At 37.3% G+C, this 19,098-nt stretch overlaps 1 protein-coding gene across 2 annotated transcripts in view; it reads left to right on the top strand.

Annotated features, from left to right (window-relative positions):
• AdoR (Adenosine receptor) overlaps nucleotides 1-19,098 on the top strand; it is a 174,009-nt gene that overhangs the window by 134,151 nt on the left and 20,760 nt on the right. For both annotated transcript variants that reach the window (XM_067784751.1, XM_067784752.1), the window contains exon 2: nucleotides 12,510-14,042. In XM_067784751.1, the coding sequence (XP_067640852.1) occupies nucleotides 13,559-14,042 (484 nt within the window). In that variant the 5' untranslated portion in view covers nucleotides 12,510-13,558. The remainder of the gene's footprint in view (nucleotides 1-12,509; nucleotides 14,043-19,098) is intronic.

The following is a 19,098-nucleotide window of genomic DNA, read 5'->3' as shown; positions in this document are numbered from 1 at the left end:
TTATCAAGTTCATTGTGATAAACTGAAATCAGTTCAAAAAAGATCTTTTTGTTAGCTATTCTAGCCAACTTATAAATCTGTTCATGCCTTACCGAGTCGCACGAAAATGCTTATAATCAACCAGAGACATTGTTTAAAGGACTCTCAACATCTTCTTTAGGCCGTCTAGACATTTTCAAACATCTTTCTTAAAATTTTCTAATCCACCAATCAATCAATATTTCAACAATCATAGAATTCATGGCGATACCTCTGGCTCGCTCTTCTTTATCAAAAAGCACATACATAATAGAAACCAATAATTCGGGCGGATGGCTTGAAATCACGTCCTTTCGAACCTCCTATTCAGTGCAGCCATGATTGTTGTGTGATAATTGCTTATATGTTACTTGAAATTATGTCCATTATGAAGGCATTATTAGTAATTCAAATTTGAATTTAGTGTTGCTCAGAATCGCGTCCATTCCGACAGCATATTCCATCAAATATATGTAATCTGGCATCCCAATGAATGCACTGTGAGAAGGCAACCCTACGTCGTAAAACATGAGAAGAGAGAGAGAGATTATTCTACTTAAAATTGAACTGAATTACTTTACTGTACAATATATAATTTTCATTATATAAACATTTTTATTCACAAATCAAACTCTTTTGATTTACATGGGGGCTCAACCGCTCAACCAAGCAGACAAATTCCTGGTGAAGCAGCATGTTACGTTCAAATAAAAAGCAGCGTGGGAAGAACAAGAAACCAAGTTCGAGCACAAAAAAAAGTGAACAAGTGTATATCCAAAGCGAAGCGAACGACACTTTCAAAATACAACGGCGTAAAGTAGGTGACAAAGACGAAAACGACGAACAGTTGAACGCGCAGGGCAACAGTAACATACTTGAATCTACTCCGTGCGTAGCAAGCAGAGCAGGCAACAGCGCAGGCAGCAGCGCAGGTGAAGCCGCAATGGACAACGAACGACAGCTTTGAATCAGACGAAGAAAATACATATGTACGTTCTAGTGAGTTGGCAGAACTAATCAAAGTACTCGCTGAAAAATTAGAAAAAGACGATAAAAACAAAAGCAAAAATAATGTTACCGTGGAAATTTTTTCTAAAATTACACCGGATTTCGATGGCATTTCGATACCAGTTAATCAATGGATACGCAATTTCCATGATAACGCAGAAGCATACGAATTAAGTGCAAGACAAAAATATGTAAATGCTCGTAATAAAATGGTAGGTACGGCAAAATTGTTCTTAGAAACCACCACTGTTTATGATTACGAATCGTTGTGCGCAGTATTACGAGAAGAATTCGAGCAGAAGTTGAGTAGCGCTGAAATACATAAGCAGCTGCGCTGTCGAAAAAAACGTACTTCTGAGAAATTTCACGATTATGTTTTGCAAATGCGAAAAATTGCGGCGCTTGGAGAAATAGAAGATGAGGCTGTCATAAGTTACATAGTTGATGACATAGATGTGCGAGACGATTTGAAATTTCCTCTATATAGTTCAATGACGTTTAAAGAATTACGGAAAAGGTATGAATTAGTAGAAACGATGATAAAAAATGGTTCATCAAACAGAAACCGACAAAATACACAAATAAGTATGCGCGAACAATCGGAGAAAGACATTAAGGTGGAGCGTAAACAATCGCACTGCTATAATTGTGGGTCTGCTCAACATAAAAGGGCAGAGTGCAAAGAAGAAACAAAGTGTTTCAAATGTAATGGCGTAGGGCATATGGCGAAGCAGTGTACAAATGCCAAGCCTACTGTCAATATGGTGGTAAATCAGACACGTACCAAAACAATTAAAGTTAATGGTATTTCTGTACCTTGCCTGATAGACACTGGCGCGGATGTCTCTCTTATGCGCAAGAGGAAATACGTGGAAATTTTTAAAAATCAGCAACTACAAAAGTGCGTTGTAAAGCTATTTGGATTAGGTAACGTTGCTACGTCAGCATTGGGTAAAATAGTAACACAGGTCCAGGTTGATGAGCTAATTACCACACATACATTTTTAGTCGTAGAAGATAACAAATTAAGCGTTGATATGATAGTTGGATATGATTTTTTACAAAAGTTTGGGGTCACTATGAATGGTGGCAACTTCAAGTTTTCACGGTTAGACGAAAAACCAGAGGAATGCGAAGCTGGTTACAATATTTTTAACGTAGCTTGTAATGAAGTAGAAATAAATGTAGATCAAAAATACAATGCAGCTGTTATGAAGTTGATAAACAATTATAAGCCGGTGAGTAATCCAAAAGGTTCTCCTATAAAACTATGTATTATACCCAATGAAAGTACAATCAGCTTTCGTGAAAACCCCAGTCGGGTTTCAGCGGGTGAACGAGAATTTATAAGAAAGCAAGTAGACGAATGGCTGCGTCAGGGGATTGTTAGGGAGTCATGCTCTGATGTTGCAAGTAAAGTTGTACTGGCCAAAAAGAAAGACGTTAGCTACAGGCTTTGCGTAGACTTTCGCAAGCTGAATTCTCTTGTCCTTAAAGATAGATTTCCAGTACCAGTAGTAGAGGAGGTGATCGAAAAGATGCAGAGTGCCAGATATTTTTCGGTCATGGACCTTAAGAACGGGTTTTTCCACGTTGAGGTTGAAGAACAAAGCCGAAAGTATACAGCGTTTACAACGAAAGATAAACGATAAACGAAGGCATAATGGAAATCTACATAGATGATATGGTAGTATTTGGAAACACGGCAGAGCAGTGTTTAGAAAATATGGATCGCGTTCTGCGGCAAGCTGAGCAGCTTGGTTTAGAAATCAACTGGACAAAATGTCAATTTTTAAAACAAAGAGTAACTTTTTTGGGTCACGAGATAGAAGACGGGCGGGTCTGGCCAAGTCAAGAGAAAGTAAAAGCTGTGAAGAAATTTCCTTTGCCAAAAAACATTAGAGGTGTTCAGGCATTTCTCGGATTGACGGGTTATTTTCGTAAATTTGTTCATAACTATGCTGTAATCGCTAGACCGTTGACATCGTTGTTGAAAAAAGAGGCTGAGTTTAAAATTGGGAATGAACAGATACAAGCTTTCGAGAAATTAAAATCAGCTCTTTTGGAAGAGCCAGTACTTAAAATTTTTCGTCAAGACTTAAAACACAGTTGCACGTTGACGCATCAAAATATGGCTTTGGGGCCACATTGCTACAACAACACGAAAACGGGTGGCACCAGTGTTTTACTGGAGCAAGAAGACATCGCAGCAAGAGGAAAAAATGCATAGTTACCTTTTAGAAGTAAAGGCAGCCTATCTAGCAACGAAAAAACTACGTCGTTACTTAATGGGTATAGAATTTGATCTGGTTACTGATTGTTCAGCTTTTAAGCACACCACGAAGAAGAAAGATGTTCCACGTGAGGTTGTACAGTGGTTGATGTATATTCAAGACTTCAACTATAAAATAGAACATTGTGCGGGAAACAGGATGAAGCACGTTGATACTTTAAGTCGCTTTCCTGTCATGCTGGTAGTGTCAGAGGTTCACGCACAAATACGCCGAGCACAGCAGAAAGACGAACATTTAACAGCAGTTGCGGAAATTCTGAAACACTATCAGTATAAAGACTATCAAATAAGAAATAATTTAGTATACAAGCAAGTTGAAGGACAACATTTTTTGGTGGTGCCTAAACTCATGGAGAAAGAGGTTATTGCAAATGCTCACTGCTTCGGACACATGGGTACGCAAAAGACGATGCACCGGATAAGGCAGGATTATTACATACCACACGTCGAGAAGAAGGTGAATCAATACATCGCAAATTGTGTTGAATGTATTACACGTAAAAGAAAGTTGGGCAAGCAGGAAGACTTTTTACACTGCATCGACAAGGGCGATACTCCACTTTCCACACTTCATATCGATCACTTAGGTACACTAGATCCAACGGCAAAGGACTATAAATATATTTTGGCTATAGTGGATGGGTTTTCCAAGTATACGTGGATATACCCAACGAAGTCAACAGATGCGCAGGAAGTTGTCAAGCACATGGAAGATTGGGTCACTTTATTTGGTAATCCATTACGCATTATCAGTGACAAAGGCACAGCTTTTACGTCAAATTTATTTAAAGATTTTTGTTCCAAGAACAAAATCGAACACATAGAACCAACAGCAGGAGTGCCAAGGGGAAATGGGCAAATCGAAAGGACGAATAGAGTCATACTATCGGTTTTGTCAAAAATTTCAGCTGCAGAACCCTCGAAATGGTATAAATACACATCGCAGGTGCAGAAAGCTATAAATTCACACACTCATTCGTCAACAAAGTTAGTCCTTTCGAAATAATGTTTGGTGTAAAAATGCGCAATGAATGCGATCTCGAACTGATGCAAATTTTGAAAGATGAACTGGTATCGAGTTTACAAGATGAGCGTAACAAAATAAGGCAAGAAGCAAGATATCAAATCGAAAAGGCGCAATAAAAATATAAGCAACAATTCGACAAGAAACGTAAAGGGCATCACGGATAGCAATTGCATGACTTAGTAGCCATTAAGGTCACGCAATTTAAGACGGGGCAAAAGTTGGGTAGGAAGTATGCCGGACCTTACGAGATAACGAAAGTAAAGCGAAACGGCAGATACGATGTACAAAAAGCAGCAGAATTTATTGGTCCTAACAAAACATCAACAAGCGCTGACAACATAAAGCTTTGGAGTTGTATTAATGAAAGCGATGATGACGATGGTGTAGAGGAGTCATCTGGGACAGATGACGAACAGGATGGCCGAGTGTAATCTGGCATCCCAATGCATGCACTGTGAGAAGGCAACCCTACGTCGTAAGACATGAGAAGAGAGAGAGAGAACGAATAACGAAACAATCAGTCATAAGAGATAAGTTGTCAGCCGAACATCAGCAGTATCAGCCGTATTTTACAAAACTTCTTAAATCTTTAATTTGACTCCGAATTTGTCTTAAATATTATTCTACTTAAAATTGAACTGAATTACTTTACTGTACAATATATAATTTTCATTATATAAACATTTTTATTCACAAATCAAACTCTTTTGATTTACATATATATATCCAATAATAAACAAAACGATTGTAAAACTAAAATTAACAAGTAAGGAAGGCTAAGTTCGGGTGTGACCGAACATTACATACTCAGTTGAGAGCTATGGAGACAAAATAAGGAAAATCACCATGTAGGAAAATGAACCTAGGGTAACCCTGGAATGTGGTTGTATGACATGTGTATCAAATGGAAGGTATTAAAGAGTATTTTAAGAGAGAGTAGGCCATAGATCTATGGATGGACGCCATATAGGGATGTCGCCATAAAGGTGGACCAGGGCTGACTCAAGAATTTGTTTGTACGATATGGGTATCAAATGAAAGGTGTTACTGAGCATTTTAAGAGGGAGCGGGCCTTAGGTCTATCCGTGGACGCCTTTTCGAGATATCGCCATTAAGGTGGGCCAGGGGTGACTCTAGAATGTGTTTGTACGATATGGGTATCAAATGAAAGGTGTTAATGAGTATTTTCAAAGGGAGTGATCCTTAGTTCCATAGGTGGACACCGTTTCGAGATATCGCCATAAAGGTGAACCAGGGGCGACTCTAGAATGTGTTTGTACGATATGGGAATCAAATGAAAGGTGTTACTGAGCATTTTAAGAGGGAGTGGGCATTAGGTCTATAGGTGGACGCGTTTTCGAGATGTCGCCATTAGGGTGGGACAGGGGTAAATCTAGAATGTTTGTACGATATGGGTATCAAACGAAAGGTGTTACTGAGCATTTTAAAAGGGAGTTGGCATTAGGTCTATAGGTGGACGCCTTTTCGAAATATCGCCATTAGGGTGGGCCAGGGGTGACTCTAGAATGTGTTTGTACGATATGGGTATCAAATGAAAGGTGTTAATGAGTATTTTCAAAGGGAGTGATCCTTAGTTCTATAGGTGGAAAGAAGCCTTTTCGAGATATCGCCATAAAGGTGGACCAAGGGTGACTCTAGAATGTTTGTACGATATGGGTATCAAACGAAGGGTGTTACTGAGCATTTTAAGAGGGAGTGGGCATTAGGTCTATAAGTGGACGCCTTTTCGAGTTATCGCCATTAGAGTGGGCCAGGGTGACTTTAGAATGTGTTTGTACGATATGGGTATCAAATGAAAGGTGGTAATGAGTATTTTAAAAGGGAGTAATCCTTAGTTCTACAGGTGGACGCCTTTTCGAGATATCGCCATAAAGGTGGACCAAGGGTGACTCTAGAATCTTTGTACGATATGGGTATCAAACGAAAGGTGTTACTGAGCATTTTAAGAGGGAGTGGGCATTAGGTCTATAGGTGGACGCCTTTTCGAGATATCGCCATTAGGGTGGGCCAGGGGTGACTCTATAATGTGTTTGTACGATATGGGTATCAAACGAAAGGTGTTACTGAGCACTTTAAGAGGGAGTGGGCATTAGGTCTATAGGTGGACGCCTTTTCGAGATATCGCCATTAGGGTGGGCCAGGGGTGACTCTAGAATGTTTGTACGATATGGGTATCAAACGAAGGGTGTTACTGAGCATTTTAAGAGGGAGTGGGCATTAGGTCTATAAGTGGACGCCTTTTCGAGATATCGCCATTAGGGTGGGCCAGGGTGACTCTAGAATGTGTTTGTACGATATGGGTATCAAATGAAAGGTGGTAATGAGTATTTTAAAAGGGAGTAATCCTTAGTTCTATAGGTGGACGCCTTTTCGAGATATCGCCATAAAGGTGGACCAAGGGTGACTCTAGAATCTTTGTACGATATGGGTATCAAACGAAAGGTGTTACTGAGCATTTTAAGAGGGAGTGGGCATTAGGTCTATAGGTGGACAACTTTTCGATATATCGCCATTAGGGTGGGCCAGGGGTGACTCTAGAATGTTTGTACGATATGGGTATCAAACGAAAGGTGTTACTGAGCATTTTAAGAGGGAGTGGACATTAGGTCTATAGGTGGACGCCTTTTCGAGATATCGCCATTAGGGTGGACCAGGGGTGACTCTAGAATGTGTTTGTACGATATGGATATCAAACTAAACCACTAACAGTATTCCTGCCAAGATTCCAAACGCTGTTGATTTCGCCTTGTAGAACTTTTTCATTTCCTTCTACTTAATATGGTAGGTGTCACACCCGTTTTACAAAGTTTTTTCCAAAGTTATATTTTGCGTCAATAAACCAATCCAATTACCATGTTTCATCCTTTTTTTCGTATTTGGTATAGAATTATGGCATTTTTTTCATTTTTCGTAATTTTCGATATCGATAAAGTGGGCGTGGTTATGGTCGGATTTCGGCCATTTTTTATACCAATATAAAGTGAGTTCAGATAAGTGCGTGGACTAAGTTTAGTAAAGATATGTCGGTTTTTGCTCAAGTTATTGTGTTAACGGCCGAGAGGAAGGCCAGACGGTGGACTGTGTATAAAAACTGGGCGTGTCTTCCACCGATTTCGCCCATTTTCACAGAAAACAGTTACCGTCATAGAGGCTATGCTTCTACCAAATTTAAGAAGGATTGCTAAATTTTTGTTCGACTTATGGCATTAAAAGTATTCTAGACAAACTAAATGAAAATGGGCGGAGCCACGCCCATTTTGAAATTTTCTTTTATTTTTGTATTTTGTTGCATCATATCATTACTGGAGTTGAATTCTGACTTAATATACTTATATACAGTAAAGATATTAAATTTTTTGTTAAAATTTGAATTTAAAAAAAATTTTTTTTAAAAAGTGGGCGTGCTCTTCATCCAATTTTGCTAATTTTTATTTAGCACATATATAGTAATAGTAGTATCGTTCCTGCCAAATTTCATCATGATATCTTCAACGACTGCCAAATTACAGCTTGCAAAACTTTTAAATTACCTTCTTGTAAAAGTGGGCGGTGCCACGCCCATTGTCCAAAATCTTACTAACTTTCTATTCTGCGTCATAAATTCAACTTATCTACCAAGTTTTGTCGCTTTATCTGTCTTTGGTAATGAATTATCGCACTTTTTCGGTTTTACGAAATTTTCGATATCGAAAAAGTGGGCGTGGTTATAGTCCGATATTGTTCATTTTAAATAGTAATCTGAGATAAGTACTCAGGAACTTACATACCAAATTTCATCAAGTTACCTCAAAATGTACTCAAGTTATCGTGTTAACGGCCATGCGGAAGGACAGACGGAAGACTGTGTATAAAAACTGGGCGTGGCATCAACCGATTTCGCCCGTTTTCACGGAAAACAGTTAACATCATAAAATCTATGCCCCTACCAAATTTCAAAAGGATTGGTTAATTTTTGTTCGACTTATGGCGTTAAAAGTATTCTAGACAAATTAAATGAAAAAGGGCGGAGCCACGCCCATTTTGAAATTTTCTTTTATTTTTGTATTTTGTTGCACCATGTCATTACTGGAGTTGAATTCTGACTTAATATACTTATATACAGTAAAGATATTAAATTTTTTGTTAAAATTTGAATTTAAAAAAATTTTTTTTAAAAAGTGGGCGTGCTCTTCATCCAATTTTGCTAATTTTTATTTAGCACATATATAGTAATAGTAGTAACGTGCCTGCCAAATTTCATCATGATATCTTCAACGACTGCCAAATTACAGCTTGCAAAACTTTTAAATTACCTTCTTGTAAAAGTGGGCGGTGCCACGCCCATTGTCCAAAATCTTACTAATTTTCTATTCTACGTCATAACATCAACCCACCTACCTAGTTTCATCGCTTTATCCGCCTTTGGCAATGAATTATCGCATTTTTTCGGTTTTTCGAAATTTTCGATATCGAAAAAATGGGCGTGGTTATAGTCCGATATCGTTCATTTTAAATAGCGATCTGAGATGAGTGCCCAGGAATCTACATACCAAATTTCATCAAGATACCTCAAAATTTACTCAAGTTATCGTGTTAACGGACGGACGGACGGACGGACGGACATGGCTCAATCAAATTTTTTTTCGATCCTGATTATTTTGATATATGGAAGTCTATATCTATCTCGATTCCTTTATATATGTACAACCAACCGTTATCCAATCAAAGTTAATATACTCTGTGAGCTCTGCTCAACTGAGTATAAAAATAATTACGTATGCTATAGGCTGCATTTTCAAGGGTTTCAACTGTGAGGATAGGTTGCTAGTATAGCTTACGATTTTTTCTCAAACACAATCGAGAATTCCGAGACCTGAGAAATCGAGATTTCGGCTTCTCGCGAGATTCTCGTATCTCGAAATACTCGTAAATCTCCCGAGCTTCTCGACATTCAAGTTATTCGCTGTTTGACAGTATTTACACTCTAATTTTTTTTACTTTTGGATTTTTGTTTTTTTGTTTGTTGATTAAATTGTCCATGATGGAATTACCAGGTGAAGTCAAAAAAAAAAATAATTAAAAAAAAAATAATAATAATTAAAAAATAAATAAAAAAGACAGAAGATGTACGCTGTCTTAAACGGAGGGGATGTATTTTCGACGGACAGAAAAGGGTAAAATTTTTACCCGCTTTGAAAAAATAGGAGTAGAAAAATAAATAACTTACAACGAAAACCATTACAGAAACTGCTTTTTTCAGCATATAGGTGTCACCTGATGGGTTTCGGGTTCGATGAAAAGTTTTACCATCACACTTGGAAGTGACAGTGATACTCTTAAATATTTTCATCTGCTTTCTTAATTTGTCGTTAAGAGTCGGAATTAAAACATATACTCTTCTAATATATAATAATAAACTTATCCAGGATATCCCCCAAAAACTCTTGAGGGTTGGATTTATGATATATTACTAATGTTACCAAGTTATTATTTACCAAAATATGTCATCGGTCAGCCTAAACGAGAAGATGCTGATACGAATGGAGCTTGATTCATATATTCTAAATTACAATCCTTAAGTGTGACATTCCTCTCATCTTAGTGGTCTGATTTTTAGGGCGAAGCAGTAAGAGTGAGTTAAATTGTTTTGTATATTTAGAATAAAGTATAATACGACAATTTTTGTGTTCTGGTAGGAATGAGAAAAACATTATTTGAAATTCCTTAGTAGCACTTCACAGGGGAAGATCCTTGGTTGAATATGACGTGAATGCAAATAGTTTATTTTAACAAAGACCTGTTTCAATTTTTTTGGGGAACAAATTAAACATATATAATGAAAACATCAAAAATATGAACGTATTAGTTTAGCACGGCCTTACTTATGGAAGCCAACACCAAAGATACCCAAATGATGAATCTCTGTAATTAAATCTAGTAAAGGTACATCGATATTCACTTAATAGTTTGTGAAAAGTACTAAAAGTGGCATACTTAACTCCTTAAATATGCAAAAGGCAACACTTTTTCGGGGACAACATTGGTGCAAAATTTTCAGATAGCCGAATAACAGAATAAAGAAAATTTATAGCAAGACAATTGTCTTACTTCATCTGCTTATTCCGCCATGACCTGGTTATTCCTACATGGAAATTGTCTTTTCAACGATACTTCAGTCAAAACATATTTAAAAAATTTGTTCATAATACTCTAGTTAAGCTATTGCATAGATTTTATTGCGGGCTTGGCGACTAAATCAAAAAAAACCGTAACGGATATTTGTCAAAAAAGATCCGAAAAGGCTCGAAAAGGTGCGAAAAGATTCGAAAACGTTAGTAAAGGTTCGGTGTTAGCAACAGGCCAAATACATAATATTGGATCTCTATCATAATCAGCGGTGGGCAGGTTACCAAATTGAGAATGTGTTAATAAACACGAACGCGTAGCGAGCACGAAAGCAAAATCAATTATTTATTTAGTTTGATTTCAATGCTTGAACGGTGAACATGTGTCACACGCACTCTTTGGTACTCTGTTATAAGCACGCGTGCGACACTTCCTCGACGTACGACCATCGAAATCAAACTAAAAGAGCTGTCGTTGATTTTCACGAAGTAGCCATTATGCTATCGCTTGTCGTATACATACATATATGGTCACTTACAAGCCAACCTCATAAAACCGCACTGCGTTTTTTAGCGCACGCAAACAACCGGCGTTTTTTGCCCTAACCCAAATAAGCATGCGTTGCGACAATGTAAAGCATGTGTGCAAACGTCAAATCTAAATGTCTCGCAGAACAAAAATTGGAAATCGAGTTAGGTTTTCAAGCAGCAAATTCAATTTGAGTTGCTCTCATACAAGTTGTATGTGCATGAGACATTTTTGACAGAAAATGACTTGCGTGCGTTTATATTAGGTTGGCTTGTTAGCAGGTGCTAAGCTCACGCCCACCCCGGGTCATAAAGTTAAAGTTAAAGTTAAAGTGAATGTTAAAGTTAAAGCGAAAGTTAAAGTTAAAAATAAGGTGAAAGTTAAGGTTAAGGTTAAAGTTAAATTTAAAGTTAAAGTTACAGTTAAAGTTAAAGTTAAAAATAAAGTTAAAGTTAAAGTTAAAGTTAAAGTGAATGTTAAAGTTAAAGTGAAAGTTAAAGTTAAAGTGAATGTTGAAGTTAAAGTTAAAGTTAAAAATAAAGTTAAAATTAAAGTTAAAGTTAAAGTGAATGTTAAAGTTAAAGTGAAAAATAAAGTTAAAGTTAAGGTGAAAGTTAAATATTAACTTCTCATTTATTCAATAAAAGCAAAAAATGTGTTTTCTTATCGGTCACCATGCTTAAAAAGGTTAACTTGAATTAATATCAAAGACAAAACTTGAATTAATATCAAAGAAAACAAAATGTTGCATAAATATTATAATTGCATAAGTTGATAATATTCAATAGCTTTACCGCGGCAGTCCCCGAGTGCCACACTTCCTTTTTTTTTGTCTAAAAACGAGAACTCCGCTTCTCGCGAGCTTCTCAAATCTCTAAGTACTCGTATTACTCGCGAGCTTCTCGACATTCAATTAAGTTGCTGCAATGGCAGTACTCTACGCATTTCGGTGTTTTCTAAATGTGGTGTTGTCGAAATTTTCGCTTATGCTCCATCCAGAATAAATCGTAAGCTATATATAAAACAGCCAAGGCGAATTCAGTACAAGGTGTTGTTATCCAAACAGCTGATTGCTTCTTCTTGATTATTTTCCATACAACGCCTTTTAGTACAATATGTCAGTTAATGGAAATCAATGAAAATTATTTTACTTGACATTCTTATGAGCGACGAATTGGTTGAATTCGCTTCGCCACCACATGGTATGGATTCGACTTGCAGAGCAGCCAATGCATCGATTAAATAGAATTTCAAGAAGCTCCCGAGCCTTACGAGTATTTCGAGAGTCGACAAATCGTAAGCACTAGTTACTAGATTGAAAATTAATCACTTCTAACCTATCACAGGAATTTTTCTATGGTTATCGGAATCCCATCTATGGCTATATCATTAACAAAAGAGTGTTGTATAATGTATAAAGTATAAGATATTCCAGATATTTTTGTTTAAAACATATGTAAAATACTTTCGAAGCTTTCCACTAATTTCTGTTCCTTTTCTCGCTTACAGCTCAACAAACGCAACGTCACTTGTAAGATATAAATTTGGGAAACATCTTCAAGTGCAATATGGCTTTAAAGCGCGTGAACTACCAGTGTACGTCAATAAAATTGAAAAATATAAAAAAGTGCGAAAGTTTGAACAAGAAAATTGCACTTTCCTTGCGAATGTTGGATTGTGACCAAATACAATTGGAAAAAGTGTTAACAAGAAATGAAAATAACGATGAATGTGCAAGGTTGCTGATGAAAAAACGTTGCAACAACTTATTTACGAGTATTAGAACAACAATAAAGGACACTGATAAAATAACACCAAGGGACAATCACAAACATACTTTTATGGTCTTACGTTGCATGTGCTATGAAAAACTGGACAAAGCGATAAAAACTTAAATAAACAAACGAATGATTGCAAACATCAAATGTAAAAAACAAAAACAAACGAGAAAAGCTGAAGAGAAGAGAGAGAATTAAATGAAGCAAAGCTGATTCTCAGAAACGCGTACGAAGAATAAAAAGCAATTTTCAGTGAAAATCCTTTTCAAAGTTAACCATAAGATATTAGAGTAAGGTAAAAATCGGTGTTGAGCATTCTCCACAATAACGTGCCAACAAATTTTTTCGTAGGAGCTACTAATTACAAATCGACGCACTTCCACGCGCTTCAATGAATAATTTAATTGCTGCAATTTATAAAATGTACGCCAAAAGATAGCCAAGCAAGGATACGTAGAACCAAATAGCAACGGATGCAAAAAAACAAGCGCCACAAATATTAAGACTATTGCCAATTAAAAAGAAATAACCAAAAAGAGCAAAGTTTAATAATTAACAATTGAATGAAAATCGAAAAAAAAATAATTTTATTCTGCCAAAAAAAACGAGTACCTTCTGCAAAACCAAAGCCAAATCTAAAAATTTTAAAAACTCTTACATAATTATTTATTTAACATCCATCACTGTCACCCACCATAAAAAATTAGAACCACGTATCCCAAAAGAATTTCAACGCCACTGCACACACATACTCACACCCAAACAGAAACAAAAAAAATCATGTCTGAATTTCGTTTTTTCTCATTCTCCGATTATCAGTATCGTGCAAATGATTCCGAACTCTTCACATTGCCTATTACGCTCTCAACAAAGAGTACACCAGCCGATGACAATGAAATGTCCGATGATTTAAATGTACCTTATATGGTTTTTGAAATACTGGTAGCTCTTTTTGCTGTTATTGGTAACCTAATGGTGATTATTGTATTTTTACGTGAACGTAAACTTCGTCGTCGTACAAATTATTATATTGTTTCATTAGCAATAGCGGATTTTTTGGTTGGTTCGCTAGGTATACCATTTGCTATACTGGCTTCAGTCGGTTTGCCGCATGATTTATACACCTGCCTCTTTACTGTCTCACTATTGGTGGTGTTGTGTACGATATCGATTTTTTGTTTGGTAGCTGTTTCGGTTGATCGTTATTGGGCCATACTCTATCCGATGGCATATTCACGTAATGTACGAACACGTACAGCAATTGGTAAGTGGAAGTATGTATTAAGTATATAAATATCTTATTAAGTAATTATTTGAACCTTTTTTAAATTTTTTATTTTACCACAACCCTTTTTTAAAAAGGATTTCAGAAGCATTAAAAAGGTTGACACCTCTAGTCGATGAACTATATTCACACCTCTAGTTGTTAACACCAACGTAAAGCTTTACAAGTACGATTTGTATCAGCTGTTGGTTCATAGCTGTGCCCACCTGTACTCGTAAAGTTCGATGTGTTAGCATACCGCTGTACGTCTTTTAAACCAAAATGCTTAAGTTAACTAGAGCTCCCTCAAGAGTTAAAGCTGAAATACAACAGACGCAACTTTAGTGAAATCGAATAATTTTTGACTTTTTGATTTTAGCTTCGTCGGCTTCTTATCGATAACAACCGATATCGTAAATTTTCTGTTGTATTATCGATTTGTTTTTCATAGAAAATTATTAGCGTCTAGTTATTGACTTGTTATCAGCTTGTTATTGCCAAGTCATCGGCTTCTTATTGGTTTCTTATCGACTTGTTCAAGCCGGGTAACAAATGTGCCATGGGAAGTTTTATCCGTATCCGTTTCATAATAATTAGTCGTCGACAATCTATCGATATCTCGCCAATAATTAATTGAATTTTCGGATATCAAATCGATATTTTTTTTTGTTGCAAATCCATAACTTTTCGATAAAAAACCAAACACATATCGATAAATTTTCAATAACAAACCGATAACACGCCGATAAAAAATTGGTAGCACATATATAACTTTTTGAAAACATGTCGATAGCTTTTCCATTGTAAATCGATAAGCTGTCGATAACTTGTTTGTAATATATCAATAATATTTCGATAAGTAATCGATAATTTTTAATAGCTTCGGTTTTAACTTCCAAGCTACACTTTGCAACCCCGGGCTGGGTTCCATGCTTTTCTGTTTGATCGACCATCGAATTCTTGCCTTTTTTAATCCCGCCCAGTATTATTGGCATATCTACGGTACAAGTTTCGAGGGATGCGCCCTTTTTAGTCAGCTCATCCCCTTCTTCATTTTAATCTATTCCCATATTTTCATAAGAAAATTAGGACTTTTCCCCTATATTTTTGCTTCCTTTCCTTTGCTCTACTTTCGCTTCTTTTCTTGCCTTGCTTTTCTGAGCATCGCCAACATAATGATACAAGTTTGCACCTATGGAATCAAGAAGAATCTATGAAGAGGTAGGGTCTGCGGAGCTAGCAGTCCTTACCAAAGCAGTAAAAACACTGAAGGAAATGAGCTTTAAATGCAGCCGCGTCATCTTCTATATTGAGTCTACAGGCATATGGGAATAGATGGAAATGAAAAAGCCAATGAGCTGGCTAAAAAGAGCACATTCCTTCAAGCTTTTACCACAGACGACACAATAATAATGGGTCCAATAATAATAAAGCGAGTTTTACGAGTATTTTAAGCATAAGCTTAGGGGTCCATTTGTTATATTAACATAGGCTTAAAATACACCCATCCGACGACTATCTTGTAATATGGCACCAATTAACCACCCATCTGCCACTATTCACGTCCACATATTATATTTGTTAGCAATAATTTTCTATTTCATAGTTCATAAGTTCTGTTGCTCTACATTTAGATACTGTTTAGCACTAATACACATAAACCATTACCCGTTTCACTGTTAATCATCCACCATATCTTAATTCACCAGCTATGCTGTTCTTAATCTTCGGTAAGTGGAACTATGAGTAATTTATTGGTGGCTTAATAAATTATTCGATGCTCCCGCCGATCATCCGCTTCTTAGAACCTACCAGTATACCAAAAGACAGTAAAGTATACTTGTTACACATTCCGTCTTCAATAATCTACATATTGAGCATTACGTAAAGCTTCCCTAGTAGTGCCAGAACGCTTACTGAAGATCGCTTAGCTAGCGCTAAATCGACTTTGGTATTTTTTAAAAGCGCGACCTGAGCCACTCATGCATAGAGGCATTCTGCGGACGTATACCAGGTATTACGTTATGTGCTTAACGTGAGTACCTGTCGATGGAGGACTAACCCCCACGGTGTCAGACACGGATCTAATTGCATGATCTATGGCCCAACTATCGGCTCCATGTTGTCTTCCCTCAACACTTCACAGCGGAATCATTGGTACCAATTAGCTTGTAATCGTACGACTCAATTACAAGTTCTTACCTTGGCTAGATAGGAGTCTATCAACCTCTGGCCATTTTATGGATAATGGCATCCGGTTGCTAGGCAACTCCACGCTGAATTCCACTACGTCTCTATTTCTAGGCACAAGTATTCGCAGTAATATGTTCTGATGCTACAGCTCATCAGATACATGATACGGTCTTACAATTTTAATACCAGTATCAGGAGAATGTTAGCAACCCTTTCTGGGCACCAGGAAACTTGGAACATAATTTAGGAGTGTGCTGCAACCTTTGTATGACATATGATCTAAAACGTCCGTTCGCTGTGAACTAACTACCGATGAATAACTACTTCCACGTCATCAATAAAGTGAAAATGTCCATTCCTTGTGAATAAAACCATCTGATGCTCGGTCTTAATAGGCAGTGATGCTCACAAGTAGTTAACACATCCACTCGCAAGATACATCTTCAACAATGATAGGTACTAACACACCTTGCACTCAAGATACATCTCATTAATCATAGATACTAGTGCGCATACTTAAGATCATATTTGCCAACCTCCCACCGAAGAAGACTGGAACACTCCGAAGAGAATGCTTTATTGTGACTAAAGCGGCAGCATTACTCCGAAGAGAAAACTTTATTGCCAACTCCAACGAAGAAACGACTGCATAACTTCATTAAGCATGCTTTATTGTCAACTTCCACTTAGGTGAATTCGTCGTATTAAGGACACACCACGAATCCAAAATACGACCTGAAACAACAGCCACCGTGATTCTCCCACAAGGGGCCGAACCCATAGACAGGAAGTGAGACCTGAATACAAAACATCACGCGATATAACATATCAGATCACAACTGGATTTTCCTGCTCCCCGCGGCGACAGTTTTTAAAGACCATGTTCCACAGCGTCCATACTGCTCCCTTTCGAGTAAACGCCACTCATGGATTGGTTAGCCATGGTATTATGATCGCCTTTTACGATCGGTATACCTACCGTGGGCATATTCTGACCCTAACCCACTGGGGGATTATACCAGGTATTTCGGTTCGACTTAAGCCTTTTTTTCCGAGTATCAGGAAAAGGGTAAATCCAGAAAATGCTCTGTGGGAAATCATCAATTCACGCCTTGGTTGGAACTAGCCACCGATCTCGAATGCCATCAAGTCATAATATAATGGCTCTGCGGAATAATTTGAATGTCTGCAGAATCGCTGTTTACACAGCTTAAGGTAGTTTGTTATAAAGCTCGACAAAAGGAAGCTTTTATGACAAATACTATAAATCGCTAAGCCGGTGTTGGAAACCCATAACTAAGATTAAAAACTTAGGTAATCGCCAGCAGCCTTACTCACAGCAACACTTTTGTGAGCCGAAAACCAGTGCAGGGTAATGCGTGAAAGAAATAGCCGTAGGTTATCTAACAAAGTAATTTATAGTATTTGTCTCCAGAGCACCCCTCCTCCTCCTCCTGCGGCCATGAAAATCGTGGAATGAAACTACGAGTATCTTTCACTCACTTTCACTGAACTGCATGAGAATGGCTATAGGGATTTCGGGGCTCGACTGGCCACCTGTGGTCTGTCCCTGCATAGATGAGCCTCGAGTCAGGTGAGCAAGCGTTGGGGAATATTACATTTTGCAGGGTAGCAATATCCTTCTGGCCGGAATTGGATGGTAGGAGTTCTGCCGAAATGAATAAGTTCACTAAGGCTTGTCTATCAATGGTCATTGGGGTTTTTACAAAATGCTGTACATGGGGAATCCATGCGGTACAACTCAATATACTGGAAACCTCAACCTGCTGTACCTATATTGAGGATGATTAGGTGGAATCATCGTGTCCCTTTATGTTTCACTGCCCAGGTATTGCCGGAACAAGGCGAAAGTATTCCGGTCGCGGCACATTGAAATCTCCGGGGGATTTATCCTAGGTTGGGATCGGTCTCATTCGAAACTGAAAAGTTGCTACGCAACTACTCTCTAAGTACCTAAAGCTAACATCAACCTTATTTAATGTGGTATCACAACGGTCCTTCTTATTGTCTCAGTGAGCTTCTCCTACCAGAGCAGCTACAACCTAACCTAACCTCACGTCTACTGAAATCTTAGCTGGCAATTTCATAGGCTTTTTTTTATTTTTGATGGCTTCAAACAGAAAATAAATCCGAATTTCCTCTTTGGTAGCGAAAAGAATTCACATCGAGGCTAAAATTTCGCAGCAGAGGGAGAACTGGGAAAACATGTGAAAAAAGAGTTGATCTCTCTTGGTGCTTCCAACTAGCTTAAGTTTTCGCTAAGCAGTGATGATTAAAATCGCCTCTAGAATTATGCGTGACGACGATGTCCTAATTACTCCACATTTTTTACCAAAATTTAATTCTAAGTACTTAAAAAATTCGTTGTCGTATTTAACGAGTCATCAATGTGTTAAATTAAAAGTTTACAAATACAAATTTTTATTCACTTAATGTATGTTTTTGTTTACAAGATTTTATATGCGTAAGCTGTTTCTCTAAATTCGTCCTTCACTACAAAACAACAAGTTCATTAACTCGAAAAGCAAATGGGTAGCAACAGCTAATACATTACCCTAAACGCTTAAAATTACCTGCGCCAAACCCAATTAGTTAATTAGTTTATAGCAAATTTCGAGCAATAATTACTTTAAGTATAATTTGTCTCCTAACAAGTATACGTTAATAAATGTCTAACTTGTGTGTCTCTACAACTTGCGTTTTCTCACAGAAATAAAAAATTCTGTTTATTTAATTCAAATGGCTGTTCTTCAGTTCAAACCAGAGAAAAAAAATATTTGTTGAGAACTAGAATTTAGTGACTGCTAACGAACTAGTATGCAAAGAACCAGACCTATACCAA

The sequence above is a fragment of the Eurosta solidaginis genome, chromosome 4 (genome assembly GCF_040869045.1).
Source record: "Eurosta solidaginis isolate ZX-2024a chromosome 4, ASM4086904v1, whole genome shotgun sequence".
Taxonomy (NCBI): domain Eukaryota; kingdom Metazoa; phylum Arthropoda; class Insecta; order Diptera; family Tephritidae; genus Eurosta; species Eurosta solidaginis.
Note: the sequence above shows the minus strand (reverse complement) of the source record. Positions and strands in the feature narration are given on the sequence as shown.